The following is a 15,270-nucleotide window of genomic DNA, read 5'->3' as shown; positions in this document are numbered from 1 at the left end:
GCTAAAACCTCACCGGAGATATGCCTCGGCCTACTTAGATGACATCATAGTTTATAGTAACGATTGGGAGAGTCACCTGGCCAAGGTGCAAGCAGTGGTAGACTCCCTGAGGGCAGCAGGGCTGACAGCGAACCCCCAAAAATGTGCTCTGGGTCTGGAAGAGGCCCGTTACCTGGGGTACCGTATTGGGCGAGGTGTCATCAAACCCCAAGTAAATAAAGTGGAGGCGATCCAGCAGTGGCCACGACCTATGAGCAAGAAGCAAGTGAGGGCTTTCCTAGGCATAGTGGGCTATTATCGCCGATTTATCCCCGATTTTGCTACCATAGCGGCACCCCTGACTGACCTGACCAAGGGTAGCAGGGCGGTGATGGTAAAGTGGAGTGAAGAGGCTGAGGGGGCGTTTCAGCGACTTAAGACGGTTTTGTGCGAGGGACCGGTACTGATCACCCCTGACTTCACCAAGACCTTTATTGTGCAGACTGACGCTTCTGACGTGGGCTTAGGGGCTGTACTGTCCCAAGTAGTGGAGGGTGAGGAACATCCCGTGACATTCCTGAGCCGCAAGCTCACACCCCCTGAGAAGAACTATAGCATAGTTGAGAGGGAGTGCTTGGCGATAAAATGGGCTCTGGAATCCCTGAGGTATTACTTGATAGGGCGACAGTTTACACTAGTGACCGATCACTCTCCCCTCACCTGGATGAGTCAGGCCAAAGAGAGGAACGCCAGGGTCACAAGGTGGTTCCTAATGCTGCAGAATTTCAAATTCACGGTAGAACATCGAGCAGGAAAGCTGCATGGGAATGCCGATGCCCTATCCCGTACCCACTGTCTGATGGCCAAAAGTGTTCGCCCCCACAGGGTCAAACAGAGGGGGAGGGTATGTGAGACACTGAAGGGGTTAACTGTGGATGGGCGGTATGTTTCCCCTAGGTTTTGCTATTATGCAAGGCCTTAGTGCTGAGCTTGGGTGTCCAGCACCTTGGACACAGGTGATGGGAGCAGCCCAATCAGCTTTTTTTTAAACCGCTCAGCAGAGCTCAGAGTGTTGTCTCTCTCTGGAAGAAGGCTGGAGAGCACACAGCCCTGACCTCTGTGCCTGGAGCAGCCAAGTGTATAGTGGTGAGTTAGTGAACACCTGTATAGTTAGCACCCTGACGGGTAGGATTTTTGTTTATTTAATGCCTGAATGTGAAGGCTGTTTTATTTTGCTGCTACAATAAACGCAGGCGAGACCTGTTTTGGACTGTACCTTGGTGTCACTGTCTTGAACTGCATCACAGCACCCCGCTACCACAGTCTCTACTGGGCCAAATCTCCCACAGTACATAAAATAAACAATAAATTCTGATACTTTTTTGTCCAACAAGATGATACATTTACACTTTTTGTTGCTCTTTTCAGTCATTTGTTGCATTTTTCAAATCTTTACCATTGTCAAGGTAACTTCTTCTTAGTAGGGAATGAGTGATTCTACATCCCAAGACTAAAAGAGAAGAGAAACAACAACTTATTATTGTGTAAGTTTTCTGTATATTTTGTAGCCATATTCATGGTAAACTGAACCAAACAATAAGACAAAGATGATGAAAGGTTTTTTTTTAATCAATTCTGCAATGGACAGGGATAGAGAGATGTATAGTTTAGCTTAACTTTAAATACCCCAATGTGAAAATACAGATTAAGTTATTTAAAGGCAACTTGTGAGAAGATTTACACTGCTAAATGAAATAAAAGCTTAAAGGAAATCTACCATCAAAATCCACCATGATAAACCAGAAACACTTACTCATAGATCCAGGCCCCATGACTGTAGTAATCTTCTTATTTGTTATCTGTGGCCTTTATCCTTCTAAAATCAACTTTTAATATGATGCTAATGATCTTGAAGGGCTCTGCGTTACCAGAGCCCCTCCGCGTAGCTTCACAGGCTGTTACACTCTGCAAAAGCACTTCCTCCCCTTCTACTATGTGCTGAAACTTCCTCTGATGCAGTGAGATTACAGTAGGAAGAAAGAAGGGTAAGTGGTGAAGGGAGCAGAGATGGGCAGGGACTCTCTATGCAGACACTTCATGATCCCTCTTTGCTATGAGCTGACAGTGTGCTTAGATTATCAGGGTACAGGTTTATACATACTTTCATTTTTAGTTTCTGAACATTTTACTAATATCTGACACATAGAAAGAGAGATGATATAGAACAGAGATTATGAGATCCATGAGATGTCACGGGTGCTCCTGCGACCCACTTCTCAGGTTGCTGGCGCACCGCGACCCCGTGTAGCAAACACCCCACAAGTCTTACCTCTCCGTGCTCCAGTGGTGTCTCCTTTGGCCCGGCGCACGTTTGCCCGCCCCCTAGAACATGTGCACGTTGGCTCTGTGAGATTTAAAGGACTAGCGTGCAGCTAATTGGCGCTGGCCGGTCACTGACCTGTTAAATAGCTGCCCTCTTCATGTAACCCCTGCGGGATCTTTGTGCCTCATAGCCTTAGAGAACGCTGTCTTCTGCGATTCCTGTGTATTATCCGTTGTGACCTCCTGCTACGTTCCTGACCTCAATTCTCTGCCACCTGTCTTGACCTTCTGTTACGTCCCTGAATCCAATCCTGTGCCTCCTGTCCTGATCTTCTGCCTGACCAAGACTCAGATTCTGCTTGCTGATTCTGTACTTCGCCTTCACTGGGAGCAAAGTCGCGCCTATGGAGCGACCTGGTGGTATCCCACCGCAGCAAGTCCAACCCGCATTGCGGCAGGCTCTGGTGAATAACGGGTTCCACTTAGACTCCGCTCCCAGGTGTCGGCTTATGTCATCGCTCGTTGTTATTCAGTGTGTCCATCACCCCGACAGATACACTATTAGCTACCCTGGAGAAAGAACTTATCTGTCTGTAGCTTGTAGATTTACTCTCCTCCTGTTTGCCGGTAGGAAGTCTCTGTATGACCTTGCCCTGTAATGCAAGGCTGGAGGCAGTTCATGCAGTGTCACACAGAAGAACAATACGTCTTCCTGACCCTAAAGTCAGAAGATTCAGGGTCGGGTCCTGGGGCAACCAAAATCTTATCTGGTTGGAATTATATCTGTGAAATGCTGTTTTTTTGTTAATAAAATAGTTAAATTAGAGAATGTGTTATTTTGTAATCCTGAGTATATTCAAGGATCTTGTCATTGTTGGAATACCCCTTTAAGTTTGATGGTAGATGCCCTATAATAAAAGAATTCACAGTTTTGATATATATATACTATGGGGAGACTTATCAACGCTTCTAAGCCCATTTTTGAGTGGAGGGGCACAGCCACCAAAATGGGAGTGGGAAGGTACAGGGCGTTCCTGCCCAGAGCTTGCATACTTTCTGAAAACCTGCAAACCTGCCCACAAGCACCAGCCTGTGGGTAAAGAGCTCCCTCTAGTGGTGAGGTGCAAGTGACAGCTATGATAGTGTTGCTGTACGCAGTTCAGTATCTCACTTGCTCACTGGATTTTAATCAGTGTCGGTTGTTGGTTTTTATGAGAATGCAATCATCATAACTAGGATTCATATTAAGTTATTAATAACACAACGACAGATGATTTACAGAGCCTGATATCCAGTCATAACATCTCCAGAACCACTGTGACTTGTGTTATGTTCTGTACAGCCCATCTACTGGCCAGCACTATGCAGGCGTCTGATAATGAACATGTGTGCAAATAAGTCAGAGATTCCCCAGAAGATACAGCAAAATAATATCTGTAGCCGCTGCTCATAATCAGCAACACATGTAATCATTGCTCTGTACACTCACATAATGTCTTCTCAGCTGCCATAATAATATTTATAATACACTCTCCAAATAAGGAGAGACACAGAATTTACTGCACTTACCAAATAAGACATTACACAGTCACAGCAGTATTTTTAGCATTCATGGTTTCTGGCTCAGTCAATCTGCCCCCCCCCCCCCCTGTAAATGCTGTAAAGACATAGTTTTTCATGAATATTTGAAACATCCTGGTGAATTTTCTTGCTCATTTCGAGTAACATATCCAGGAGAGTAGTCATGACTAATGCCAATGGCAGTGCCCACTTCCTAGGTAGTTTTCTACTTTGGCTTCTTCTGCTGTGGCCCTGGTAGGTCCGGTTATGGCAATGCTGGTAACTCTGATGTCAGAGCTGAACGTCTAATACGTCTGTATTTTTTGGACTACAAAAGGCAAATTAAATATCAGACTCTCCTCAGATTTAGCCATCCAAAAAAGAAGATAGAAATATTTGACACCAATTAAAAATTTCCTGGTGGTCACACACAAGCACAACACTTCTACATCCACTCACTAACACACACATCTACACTACTCAGACAGCTATACTACATCTAACCACTCACACACAAACAGCTCTGCTACATTAATCCATTCATTCACACACGCATATAAACTGCTATTTATATTTACTCACACAGCTCTGCTACATCCATTCACACACAGCACTGCTACATCCATTCACACACAGCACTGCTACATCCACTCACTAACGCATACATCTTCACTACATCCATTCACACTCAGACAGCTATATGACATCCATCTAGTCACAGACAAACTACTCTGCTACATCAATCCATTCATTCACACACACACACAGCTATGCTACATCCATTCACTTACAGCACTGCTACTATTCACTCATATGACTCTTACTGCATTCACTCTCTCAGGTCTACTACATACATTCATTCACATAAACATTACAACCATCCATGCACACACAAAAGACGCTGTTAGATCCCTGGGTCCCCCCCCCCCCACCACCACACACACACATCACTTCTTCATACTCGGTCCCAGCTGTAACTTCTTGTGTTGCCCCATGCCCTGGCTCCATCCTCACCTATTACTGGCAACATGAAAGGCCTGCATCAATACTCATATAAGGACAGGCAAGAGATCGAATGAAGTTATTTGTCAGCACCTGATCTCCAGGACAGCGGTCAGAAGAGTCTGCAGTGCTGAAATCCCCTGAACTTTGGACTATCAAATATGTACAAGAAAAGCGTGTCAAAACAACCAATATATAAACAAAAAATCATGCTTTATTTTACACATACAAAATATTTTGACAAACACTGACCAATTTAAAAACACTTAAAAGGTGTATCAAAGTACACAAACACAAAAGACTCATTGGAGCAGATTTACTTACCCGGTCCATTAGCGATCCAGCGGCCCCTTCTCTGCGGAGGATTCGGGTCTTCCGGCCGGGATTCACTAAGGTAGAGCGCCCGGTGTCCACCAGGTGTCGCTGATGCGCTGAATTCCGTCGGAGTGCACTGAAGTTCACCGTCCTAGACTGGGTGCAGGTAAGTGCGTGTCAAGCGACACTTTTTTTTTAAATGCAGCGTTTTTTTCAGAATCCGTCTGGCTTTTTTATGACCACGCCCCCGCCACCCTCCCCCCCTAACCCCCCCCCGCCGCGCTTATGCGCCAAAATCCGGGGGCAATTCAGGGAAAATTGGCGGAAATCGGAATTATTCGGATAACCCGTCGGAAGTCGGAAAAACCCGATTTGGGCCCTTAGTAAATGACCCCCATTGAGATGAATATTGTGAGATCATCCCAAAGAAACCACCCTGACTGCAAAAAAAATGATAATGATGGTGTTAGTAAATTAAACACAGTAAAAGCCCCCAAAGGGAATCAGCTAATTAAAGTGCATGCTATCACAATGGCACGGCAATCTCTCCTATGCAGCGGTATCCATTAAGTATAGAACAATGCGTATAACCTATGTACAAGTGAAATCATAACAGTTTACCGGACCTGAACACCAAAAGCAGCCAGGGGTCGTGATGCCCCATGCGTTCTGTCACCGAAGGTGACTTCATCAGGGGAGAGCAGTAGAATGAGTCAGTGGGGCGGCTTTTATGGCGGCAGTGGGAGTCCCCTCATCTGTGAGATACTCAATCCACATCCGGTTATTGAGCCGGAGGTGTCGAGTGTAGCAATTAGATTTGTGCGCTCGCAACGAAAGATGCGCCAGAAAATAAATTTTATGTGCACGCTTAAAAACACTGGGGCAGATTTACTTACCCGGCCCATTCGCGATCCAGCGGCGCGTTCTCTGCGCTGGATTCGGGTCCGGCCGGGATTTATGATGGTAGTTCCTCCGCCGCTGCGCTGAAGTCCGCTGGAATGCCTCGAAATACACCGGCCTATCCTGGATGAAGGTGAGTGAAATTTTCGCGACACAATTTTTTTTTTTAAATGCGGCGGTTTTTCCGAATCCGTCGGGTTTTCGCTCGGCCATGCCCCCCCGATTTCCGTTGCGCGCATGCCGACGCCGATGCGCCACAATCCTATCGCATGCGCCAAAATCCCGGGGCAATTCAGGTACAATCGGCGCAAATCGGAAATATTCGGGTAACACGTCGGGAAAACGCGAATCGGGCCCTTAGTAAATGACCCCCACTGTATCATGAAGCGCCAATTCAAATTTCTTTGGGTTGATCTCACAATATTCATCCCAATGAGTCTTTTGAGACTTATGATATTGTTCTCTGCTCTCCTTTACTGCTTCATCTCAGTATTAGTTTTAAAACTATTGCCACAACTTTATACTGGAAAATATCAGCAATTTTTGGTTGTGCCTAATGTTGCAGCCGCTCACCATTCAATTCTCCTTGATGTCAGTGACTCCAAACATTCTAATAATTCTTTATTTATATAGCGCACACAGATTACGCAGCGCTGCACAAAGCATTTCAAATCGGTCCCTGTCCCCATGGGGCTCACAATCTAAACAACCTAACAGTATGTTTTGGAGTGTGGGAGGAAACCGGAGGACCAGGAGGAAACCCACAAAAACATAGAGAGAACATACAAACTCTTTGCAAATGTTGACCTGGGTGGGATGCTCTGCAACCCCCTCTGCATGGAAAGCAGAGCGGCCATTGGCGTAATACGGCGTAATATCACTGTGAGACAGCGAGTGCTCACCACACTGTGACCGGCTGCTATAGACCGCTATGGTAGCCATGAATACGCGGCAGGATCACTGGCCCCCATACGTTCGTGTGAACCTTACCCATAGATCCAGGTACCGTGACTTTGGTAATCTTATATTTGTTATCTATCGCCTCCTTCCTTCTTAAATCTAATTTTATAATTATGCTAATTAGCCTGAACAGCTCTGCATTGCTAGAGACCTCTCCCTGGTTTATCCATGCATCGTTTTGTTGGTAGATGTCCTTCTAGGGTTATTCAATGTAAGTTGCTGATTAAAATGACCCTATTAGCTGGGTGTAAAAAAAAAAAAATATTTACCTGTCTGGATGCCCAGACAGAGAGGATTGTCATTGCTGCTGTGTATCCTATAGAGTGGCTAATGCACATGCCATGTGACCTATTGTGATAAATAGAGATTTACATGAATCCCTACTAGATCACCAGTCACCTAGAGGACTTTCCTTTCCTGCAACGAAACAACAGGAGGCTCTCAGAACCCCTTGAGATCTGTGCAGAAATCCTACAAGAAGCGTTCATTCTCTACAGCGCCTCCGCAGGTGAAATGAAGCATTACACCACTTACAATGAAATCATTAGGCTAAAATGATAGCGAGAGAGAGCGAGATCCTTTTTGTCACTGTTCTCCACTCTGGAAAATGAATGGAGGTCCCAGGGGAGGAAGATGCAAGACTAGAATCTACCATCCCTGCTCAATTCTATTATCCAATTCTATGGAGGAAAGGGGAGGAGAGACAGACTTCTATTCATCTTCATTTTTCTATATCAAATCCACTTAAAGGCAAGAAGTCAAATACATATTAAGGGGGTGGGGGTGATATTTCTACATGAATATTACTCCCCCTCAGCCTGAAAGAAGATTTAGGTTTAATTCAGCAATTCTGCTAAGAGTCAAATCTACGACAGGCAGGACACTGAGAGGCCACAACCTCCGAAAAGCCACAGCACACCCACACCCAACAGTGGAAGGTTTATACCCAAAGCTGGCATTGTGGCTAGCCTTTCCACAGAAACTGGATTAAACCGTAAATTATATTTATATCGAAGATAGAATTTTACAGTTTTTTATGTAAAGCTCTTGCCACGTTTATTTGGTTAAAAAAAAATGCCACAAATTTGCGGAGGGCGAGATATATACAGATGCTAGGAATATAAGGTCTTTATGTTCCAGTGCCATGGAAAATATATGAAGTACTTGATAATAAAATATTAAAATACTAAAAATAAATAGTGATTGGCGATAGATAGATAGATAGATAGATAGATAGATAGATAGATAGATAGATAGATAGATAGATAGATAGATAGATAATAAATAGATAATAGAAGATACCTAAGAGATAGATACAGTAGGACTATGTGTTAGTGATACAACATAGAATGGACAGATGATGGAAGATACCTAAGAGATAGCTAGAGTTGATAGATACAGTAGATCTACATATTAGTAATACAACATAGAAGGAAAAATAGAGATGGACAAATAGATACATAGCTAAAATTGTGAGAAAGGGTCATGTAAGAACCGAAAGGTTGCTAAATATGGAATAAATCAATTTGCCCATTGGAGCTCTGTTTTTACGATTTATATAGTTGGAGGACCTGAAGCCCGGTCTTGATAAACCCTTCCCCTTTTGCCATGGACACATCAAAAGGCATAGGCCCCTTGATGCATCCCCCAAGCGGCAGCGCCACCAGGCAAGCACTACGGCAGGTCTGACCAGGTGTGGTTTTGTGTAAAAACCTATGAACTAATGTTCCTACCCTATACCTGCCCAATATGCTGGCAGCCACGACCCGACATACCCCCATGGCATGGAAGTGGCTTAGCTGCAAAAACAATCACAATTTCTTGCAATGCGCAAGAAATTTTGAATATTTTAGCGCTTCTACGCCAGAAACTGGTGTACAAGTACTGATAAATGCCCCCCATTGTCTTACTTGTTTAGTTGTGCTGTCCTTTGAATAGATAGATAGATAGATATGAGATAGATAGATAGATAGATATGAGATAGATAGATAGATAGATATGTGATAGATAGATAGATATGTGATAGATAGATAGATATGTGATAGATAGATAGATAGATAGATAGATTATGTGATAGATAGATAGATAGATAGATAGATAGATAGATAGATATGTGATAGATAGATAGATTATGTGATAGATAGATAGATAGATAGATAGATATGTAATAGATAGATATGTGATAGATAGATAGATAGATAGATATGTGATAGATAGATAGATAGATAGATAGATAGATAGATAGATAGATAGATAGATAGATAGATAGATAGATAGATAGAAAAGACTATAGATAGAGGGGACAGATACAATTATCTAGAAATAAGATTATGAGATGTATGCATTCAGTAGACCGCAGTCTGCAGTCGCATTATATATAAACCAGTTAAATTTCTGTATATTAATCAATGACCAGAACATCACCCAAAGCCACTGTAGACAAGTGACCCCCTGATCTGTCAGCTGCTGCAGAACCTCTTGGAAAACCAGCCCCCTTCCAGTAAATGTCATCTTCCCAGGCAGACAATAGGCTGGCAGCCACCACCCTCTCCCATGTAAATCCAGGACATGGGTTCCCTGAGCAGTGGCAGGTTGGAGGGTGTATGTAGCATGCTGTAGTCTCCCCACCCATCTCCTTCACTCCTCCTTCCAGAATATGATCGCTGGAGGAGCTGAGCAGCTGCCTGCACTCCGCTAGAGCCTCTGTGAGCATTTCTATGTAGTGCTGCCCCTCCAGCACCCTCCTCACCCAGTGCCCACAGCTGCACCGTGTAGCCAGGGCTGTGTACACACTAATGGCTGAGCCCTGCATGTAACGCATCACACAGAAGACAGGAGCCAGCTGAGCAGCACCCCCAGCCATGGTGTCATGGATCATCTCCAGGCTTGTAGTGTGAGTATATACCCTCCATGTGTCAGTGCAAGGTGATCTGTCACAGGCTAAATATAGCTGTTGTCTCTCCCATGTGCTGCCCCTGGGGTATGATAACAGAGCACACAATGCTGGATGGCACTGTATGGATGACATAGGTCCTTCTTATTTCTGCATTGACCCCTTGTCTTCCTCCCTGTGATCTGGTTTTAGTGGATAACACAGTTTGTTTTTGTGCATAAAGGGGGCATCATGTTGTTGTGGCACCAGCAGAGGGCTCTGTAGTGAGATTCCAGGTATTTCTCATTTATACAATGAATTATTATTATTGTTATTGTTGCCATCTTCCTGGATTGTTACATTGTAGATGTGGGAAGTGGATACAGATTGTGGGTCTGTGGTCATAAATTATTCACGGCACATCTGTGATAAAATAGGATGTAATAGGCATGGAATAGGGTACAGATATGGATATATCACATATACCTGTAATATTCTATACATCATATATGATTGTAGATTTAGAATCTTTGTATCGGATACAAATGGAAAAGGTTCTGGTTCAGAGGCCCAGCCTTTCTTTGTTCACACGAGGTGTATCCATATCATCGTCTTCCTCCATGGATCTGCCTCCTTCTTTGTCATTGTGACGATAGTTTACGATATTATATAATATATATGTATTGCCGATTATATATTCATAGAAAATAGATACTTTATGTATTGTCTTGCCTGTATCTCTCCGCCCAGGGATACGTCTGGTGCTCATACATGTAAGGCTTTGTTCTGTTTAGCCATCAGAATAATATACAATGATGTATCGAAAAGATAGAACTAATGGAGGAAGGAAATGGATTGTTACAAAGATGGTCTCTCTTTCTGGAGGACCCAAGGTGACGGCCTATGGATTTTGATATGCTCTGTGTAATATGTCAGTTCACCACTTGTGGCGCTGCAGAATTGCTCCCCTCCCGTGTCTTCATATTTGTTTGTCTGGGAATCCTTACATCCAAAATATTTCCAAAACAGGGGACGACTGTTATCTATTCCAGCTGTACATATGTTATTATAGGATGTCTCTAGTTATTGTACTGGTGCTGTCTATGAGGATGGGTTCTGTATAATATCTACCCATGATCTAGGTAACATCTGCCTAGAAGGCCTGGCCGATTCTACAAAGAGGGTATGGCTTGTTTTCTGGATTTGGTAAGATGGAGAGTGAAAGTAACTGGGGCATTGTTGTTCTCCTGCCAAAGCTTATAGGGCAGGTCTGTTTCCGAATACTGCTGATCCATGTGAGATCTGTAAATGCAGGTTATAATCTATCTATCTATCTATCTCATATCTATCTATCCCATATCTATCTATCTATCTATCTATCCCATATCTATCTATCTATCCCATATCTATCTATCTATCTATCTATCTATCTATCTATCTATCTATCTATCTATCTCCTATCTATCTATCTCCTATCTATCTATCTATCTATCTCATATCTATCTATCTATCTATCTATCTATCTATCTTATATCTATCTATCTTATATCTATCTCATATCTATCTATCTCCTATCTATCTATCCCATATCTATCTATCTATCTATCTATCTCATATCTATCTATCTATCTCATATCTATCTATCTATCTCATATCTATCTATCTGTCATCTATCTCATATCTATCTATCTGTCATCTATCTCATATCTATCTATCTCCTATCTATCTATCCCATATCTATCTATCTATCTATCTATCTATCTATCTATCTATCTATCTATCTATCCCATATTTATCTATCTATCTTATATCTATCTATCTGTCATCTATCTCATATCTATCTATGTCAAAATTTTTAGGACCCCAACGATCTTAGAAAAACGTATTATCTGTATGGGGTCTGACTCGGGGGACGCAAGCAAGGTGTGTACCCTCCTAGACCCTCTTATCAATTACACATTAATGGCCTCAAATGAAATATGCAAATTTTCAGCCTTTTCGGCAGTTTTGCAGCCAAAAATTTCTGCAGTAGAATTTCCTCAGCGGATACTACATGGCAGGAAGGAAGGGCAGACATAAAACCATGTTAACCAACCCAATCAGATTTCCAATATCATATTGAAGATTATGCAAACCCATACTGTAGTTGTGGGCAGGATAGGCCTCAAGACAGGCCCTTAAATCTGATTCGGTTGTGAACATAATGGGGCTTATTTACTAAGGGTCCGCGGATGCACTTTTGTCTGACTTTCCAACATTTTCGGGTTTGGCACGGCAGTGACAGGTATTTAACAGGGGATTGTGGCGCATGCGATTGGATTGTGGCGCAGCTGCGCTGGCTTTCATACGACAGAAATCGGGGGCGTGGCTGTCGGGCAATCCGACGGATTCGGACTGAGCGCGGGATTTAACTTTAGAATTGTGTCTCATGACCAAGCACTAACTTGCACCAGGAAGAAGAAGGTGAACTCTGTCGGACCTGAGCGGGGAAGCGACACATGCAGGATATCGGGCGCACGATCTTAGTGAATCGCGGCACAGGGCATTATCGCCGAACAATGCACTTTCTGTGAACTCCTTCAGACGGGTAAGTACATGTGCCCCAATGATTTGGTTAAAGCCGTGTCTGAAATGCGTTTTTGTTTACTTCCAGCTCTTTTCCGGATAGGCAGGTCACTGGCATTTTCTTATTTCTGTTTGATGTCTCTTATATGATTTTGATTGCGCCAAAGCGCAATTCTATGCCAGGCCGGACCTGTCGTAGAACTGAGCCACGAGCACAATGCGCCACCATATGATACATCCCACACAAAGTTTTTACCCACTGAAATCACACTGTTTGGATACTAAATTATTTAGTGTTTTTTTAATACTTTCTGTAGTCTACAAGAAATTTTATGCAGAAAATCTGTTGCAGTCCCTGACTAAAGGATACCCAACTTACAGACGACTCCTAGTTAAAGACGGACCTCTCTGCCCTCTGTGACCTCTGGTGAAGTCTCTGGATGTTACTTTACTCCCAGGCTGCAATGATCAGCTGTAAGGTGTCTGTAATGAAGCTTTATTGATAATCCTTGTTTTCAATATAGCAAAAAATACCAAACATACCTCGAGAATGCGGTAGCTATACTGATGCAGAAATATATCTTGTTTAATCCCTAATCCAAGTGGTTTTGCTCAAAAAGCAATTATAAAATCCAGGACCTTGGGAAAGCTGGGCGTAGACTGGCTACTGTGTTTCACTGAGCTTCCTTAACTGTCCAGACAGGACTTATCAACCTGAGCTTGATGACTCATACACAGCAGCTGGGGGATGGTGCAGTGATTGATTACTTCTGCTTGTCAGGGACAACACAGTGATTACATCATTCTCTGGAGCAGTGCATAATTAGGGTAAGAGGAGAAGCACGGAGCCAGGCACAGGAGCCTATAATTATAATTCTATAATTGTTTTTTTCAGCAAAACCAGGGATTAAACAGGGATTAAACAAGATATGTTTCTGCATCAGTGTAGCTACAGCGTTCTCAAGGTATGTTTGGTTCACAAATCATAAAAACAAATGCTAGATTTCCTATACTATTCGGATAAGTTGGAACATATAGAATATCTGCTACATTTCCATACACAGCAGAATGCATCACATACATAGGACACACTATTGTTTAGTAATGCTACAGCATTCCCTATAATCAAGATCTATCTTTTACTCCATTCACTCACTTTTACTGGATTTTTGCTGCAGATTTCTGCCGAATATTCACCAACACATTCCATTTGTAAATGAGATTTCTGTTTTGTTTTAGCTGATTTAATGTCCAGAACAGACTGTACCATGAATGAGAGCAAAGGAAATAATCAATATCTGCTTGACTGCAAGAGATGTCAGAGCTCATGTGATGGTGGAAGGAAAGGGAAGGGTTATAAGCAGTGAGGATGATGAGGCAGAAAGAGCTGCATATATTATATACATCTTTTTATAATGTCTACAACACAAGGGCTATATGTAAAGGGTTGTTTCATGAATGAAAGTTCTGAATCTTCTGATTCTGAGTTCTGAAGTCCCATCAGGTAGGGCATGAAATGTCCTTTCTAGAATGTCCTCTTTTATGTGAAATCTCAGCCATTTACCTAGAATAAATCTCCTCCAAAGTCATGTGAAAAGGAGCAGAGAAGAGTCATTTATTGAGATGAGTCAAGTTTAGAGTACTGCTTCAGGTGCCCCTATATTCAGGTATACGGCACCTAGACACATGCTGCTGGTGTCATATTAAAGATAAGAATCTCTTCTTTCAAATTATTTCAGGCTTGTGGTTTTTTGATCTACAGAACCACAGATACACATGACATATCTGGAAATGCAAGCTATAGATAAAAACCCAGCACCCACCTCTGTTTAAACTGTGCAGCTCCCAGATCCACAAGCCTGATGTGACCTGCGTGATTTAATATGACACCAGCAGCATGTCTGTAGGTGCCATAGAACTACAAGTAGGGGCATATGAATAGACGCTCCCCCTGCAGCCTTTAAACTTGACTCTTCTCAGGTATAATATGACTCTTCTCTGCTCATTGTCACATGACTTTGGAGGAGAATTTTTATAGGTATGCGGGTGAGATTTCACATAAAAGAGGGAATACTAGAAAGGACATTTCATATCCAAAACTGAAGGGGGGGCTAGTTTAATGGGGTTCCCTTTAATGTTGTTATAAACATCCACATTCACCAATATAAATCACTTTTATCCCTGGTCCCTATGAGGTCAGATGGGTGATTTTTCTGCACGTTTGCGGTCACCCTAATGTTGGGCATTATGCGGATCAGTATCCATTACTATGGTATGGCAGGACACGCTGTAGGAGGGAATAATCCTATTTGCTCATATAGTATTTATTATGCTTGATTCTCAATTTCCATATAAGAAAAACCCTTGAGGACTATTGTACCTAAAGACGCAGGTGTTTTTAAGAACTCTGTGTCCTGATATGACCTAACGTTTCACATGCAAACCCTCCTCTCGCCATAGAGGAACAGACGGAAGAACATGCCAAGGAATATTAGGATCATTCCTCAGCAGATTATCCTTACAGAGCTACAGGACAGTCCTATCAGCCACAGGAACGTCATTGTATGAATGTGTTAAATCAGATTAAGAAATCCTGTCCTGACACTAGGACAAAAGTCCTGCACCAGTCCTAGGCAGTCTGTCATCTGAGCCCCCACATTGTATGTTCCCTGATAGGATGGATCTAGTTACATTCTCCTTAATCCGGCTATAGCCATGGATGGGGAAGATAGATACGTGTAAGTGCAATGATCCATTGCCATAGAGAAGAACACAGTAAAAACTAATCAAACACG

At 42.8% G+C, this 15,270-nt stretch overlaps 1 protein-coding gene across 6 annotated transcripts in view; it reads left to right on the top strand.

Annotated features, from left to right (window-relative positions):
* Positions 1-9,599: 9,599 nt before the first annotated feature.
* Positions 9,600-15,270, top strand: part of REEP1 (receptor accessory protein 1) — a 77,445-nt gene continuing 71,774 nt past the window's right edge. Inside the window, exon 1 of one of the 6 annotated variants that reach the window (XM_072126269.1) lies at positions 9,600-9,931. In XM_072126269.1, coding sequence (XP_071982370.1) covers positions 9,900-9,931 — 32 coding nt within the window. In that variant the 5' untranslated portion in view covers positions 9,600-9,899. Of the gene's footprint in view, positions 9,932-10,096; positions 10,207-15,270 lie in introns of those variants that run through there. The other 5 variants (XM_072126271.1, XM_072126270.1, XM_072126274.1 and 2 more) reach the window with 5 other exon arrangements.

This window comes from Engystomops pustulosus, chromosome 1 (assembly GCF_040894005.1).
Source record: "Engystomops pustulosus chromosome 1, aEngPut4.maternal, whole genome shotgun sequence".
NCBI classification, from domain to species: Eukaryota; Metazoa; Chordata; class Amphibia; order Anura; family Leptodactylidae; genus Engystomops; species Engystomops pustulosus.
Note: the sequence above shows the minus strand (reverse complement) of the source record. Positions and strands in the feature narration are given on the sequence as shown.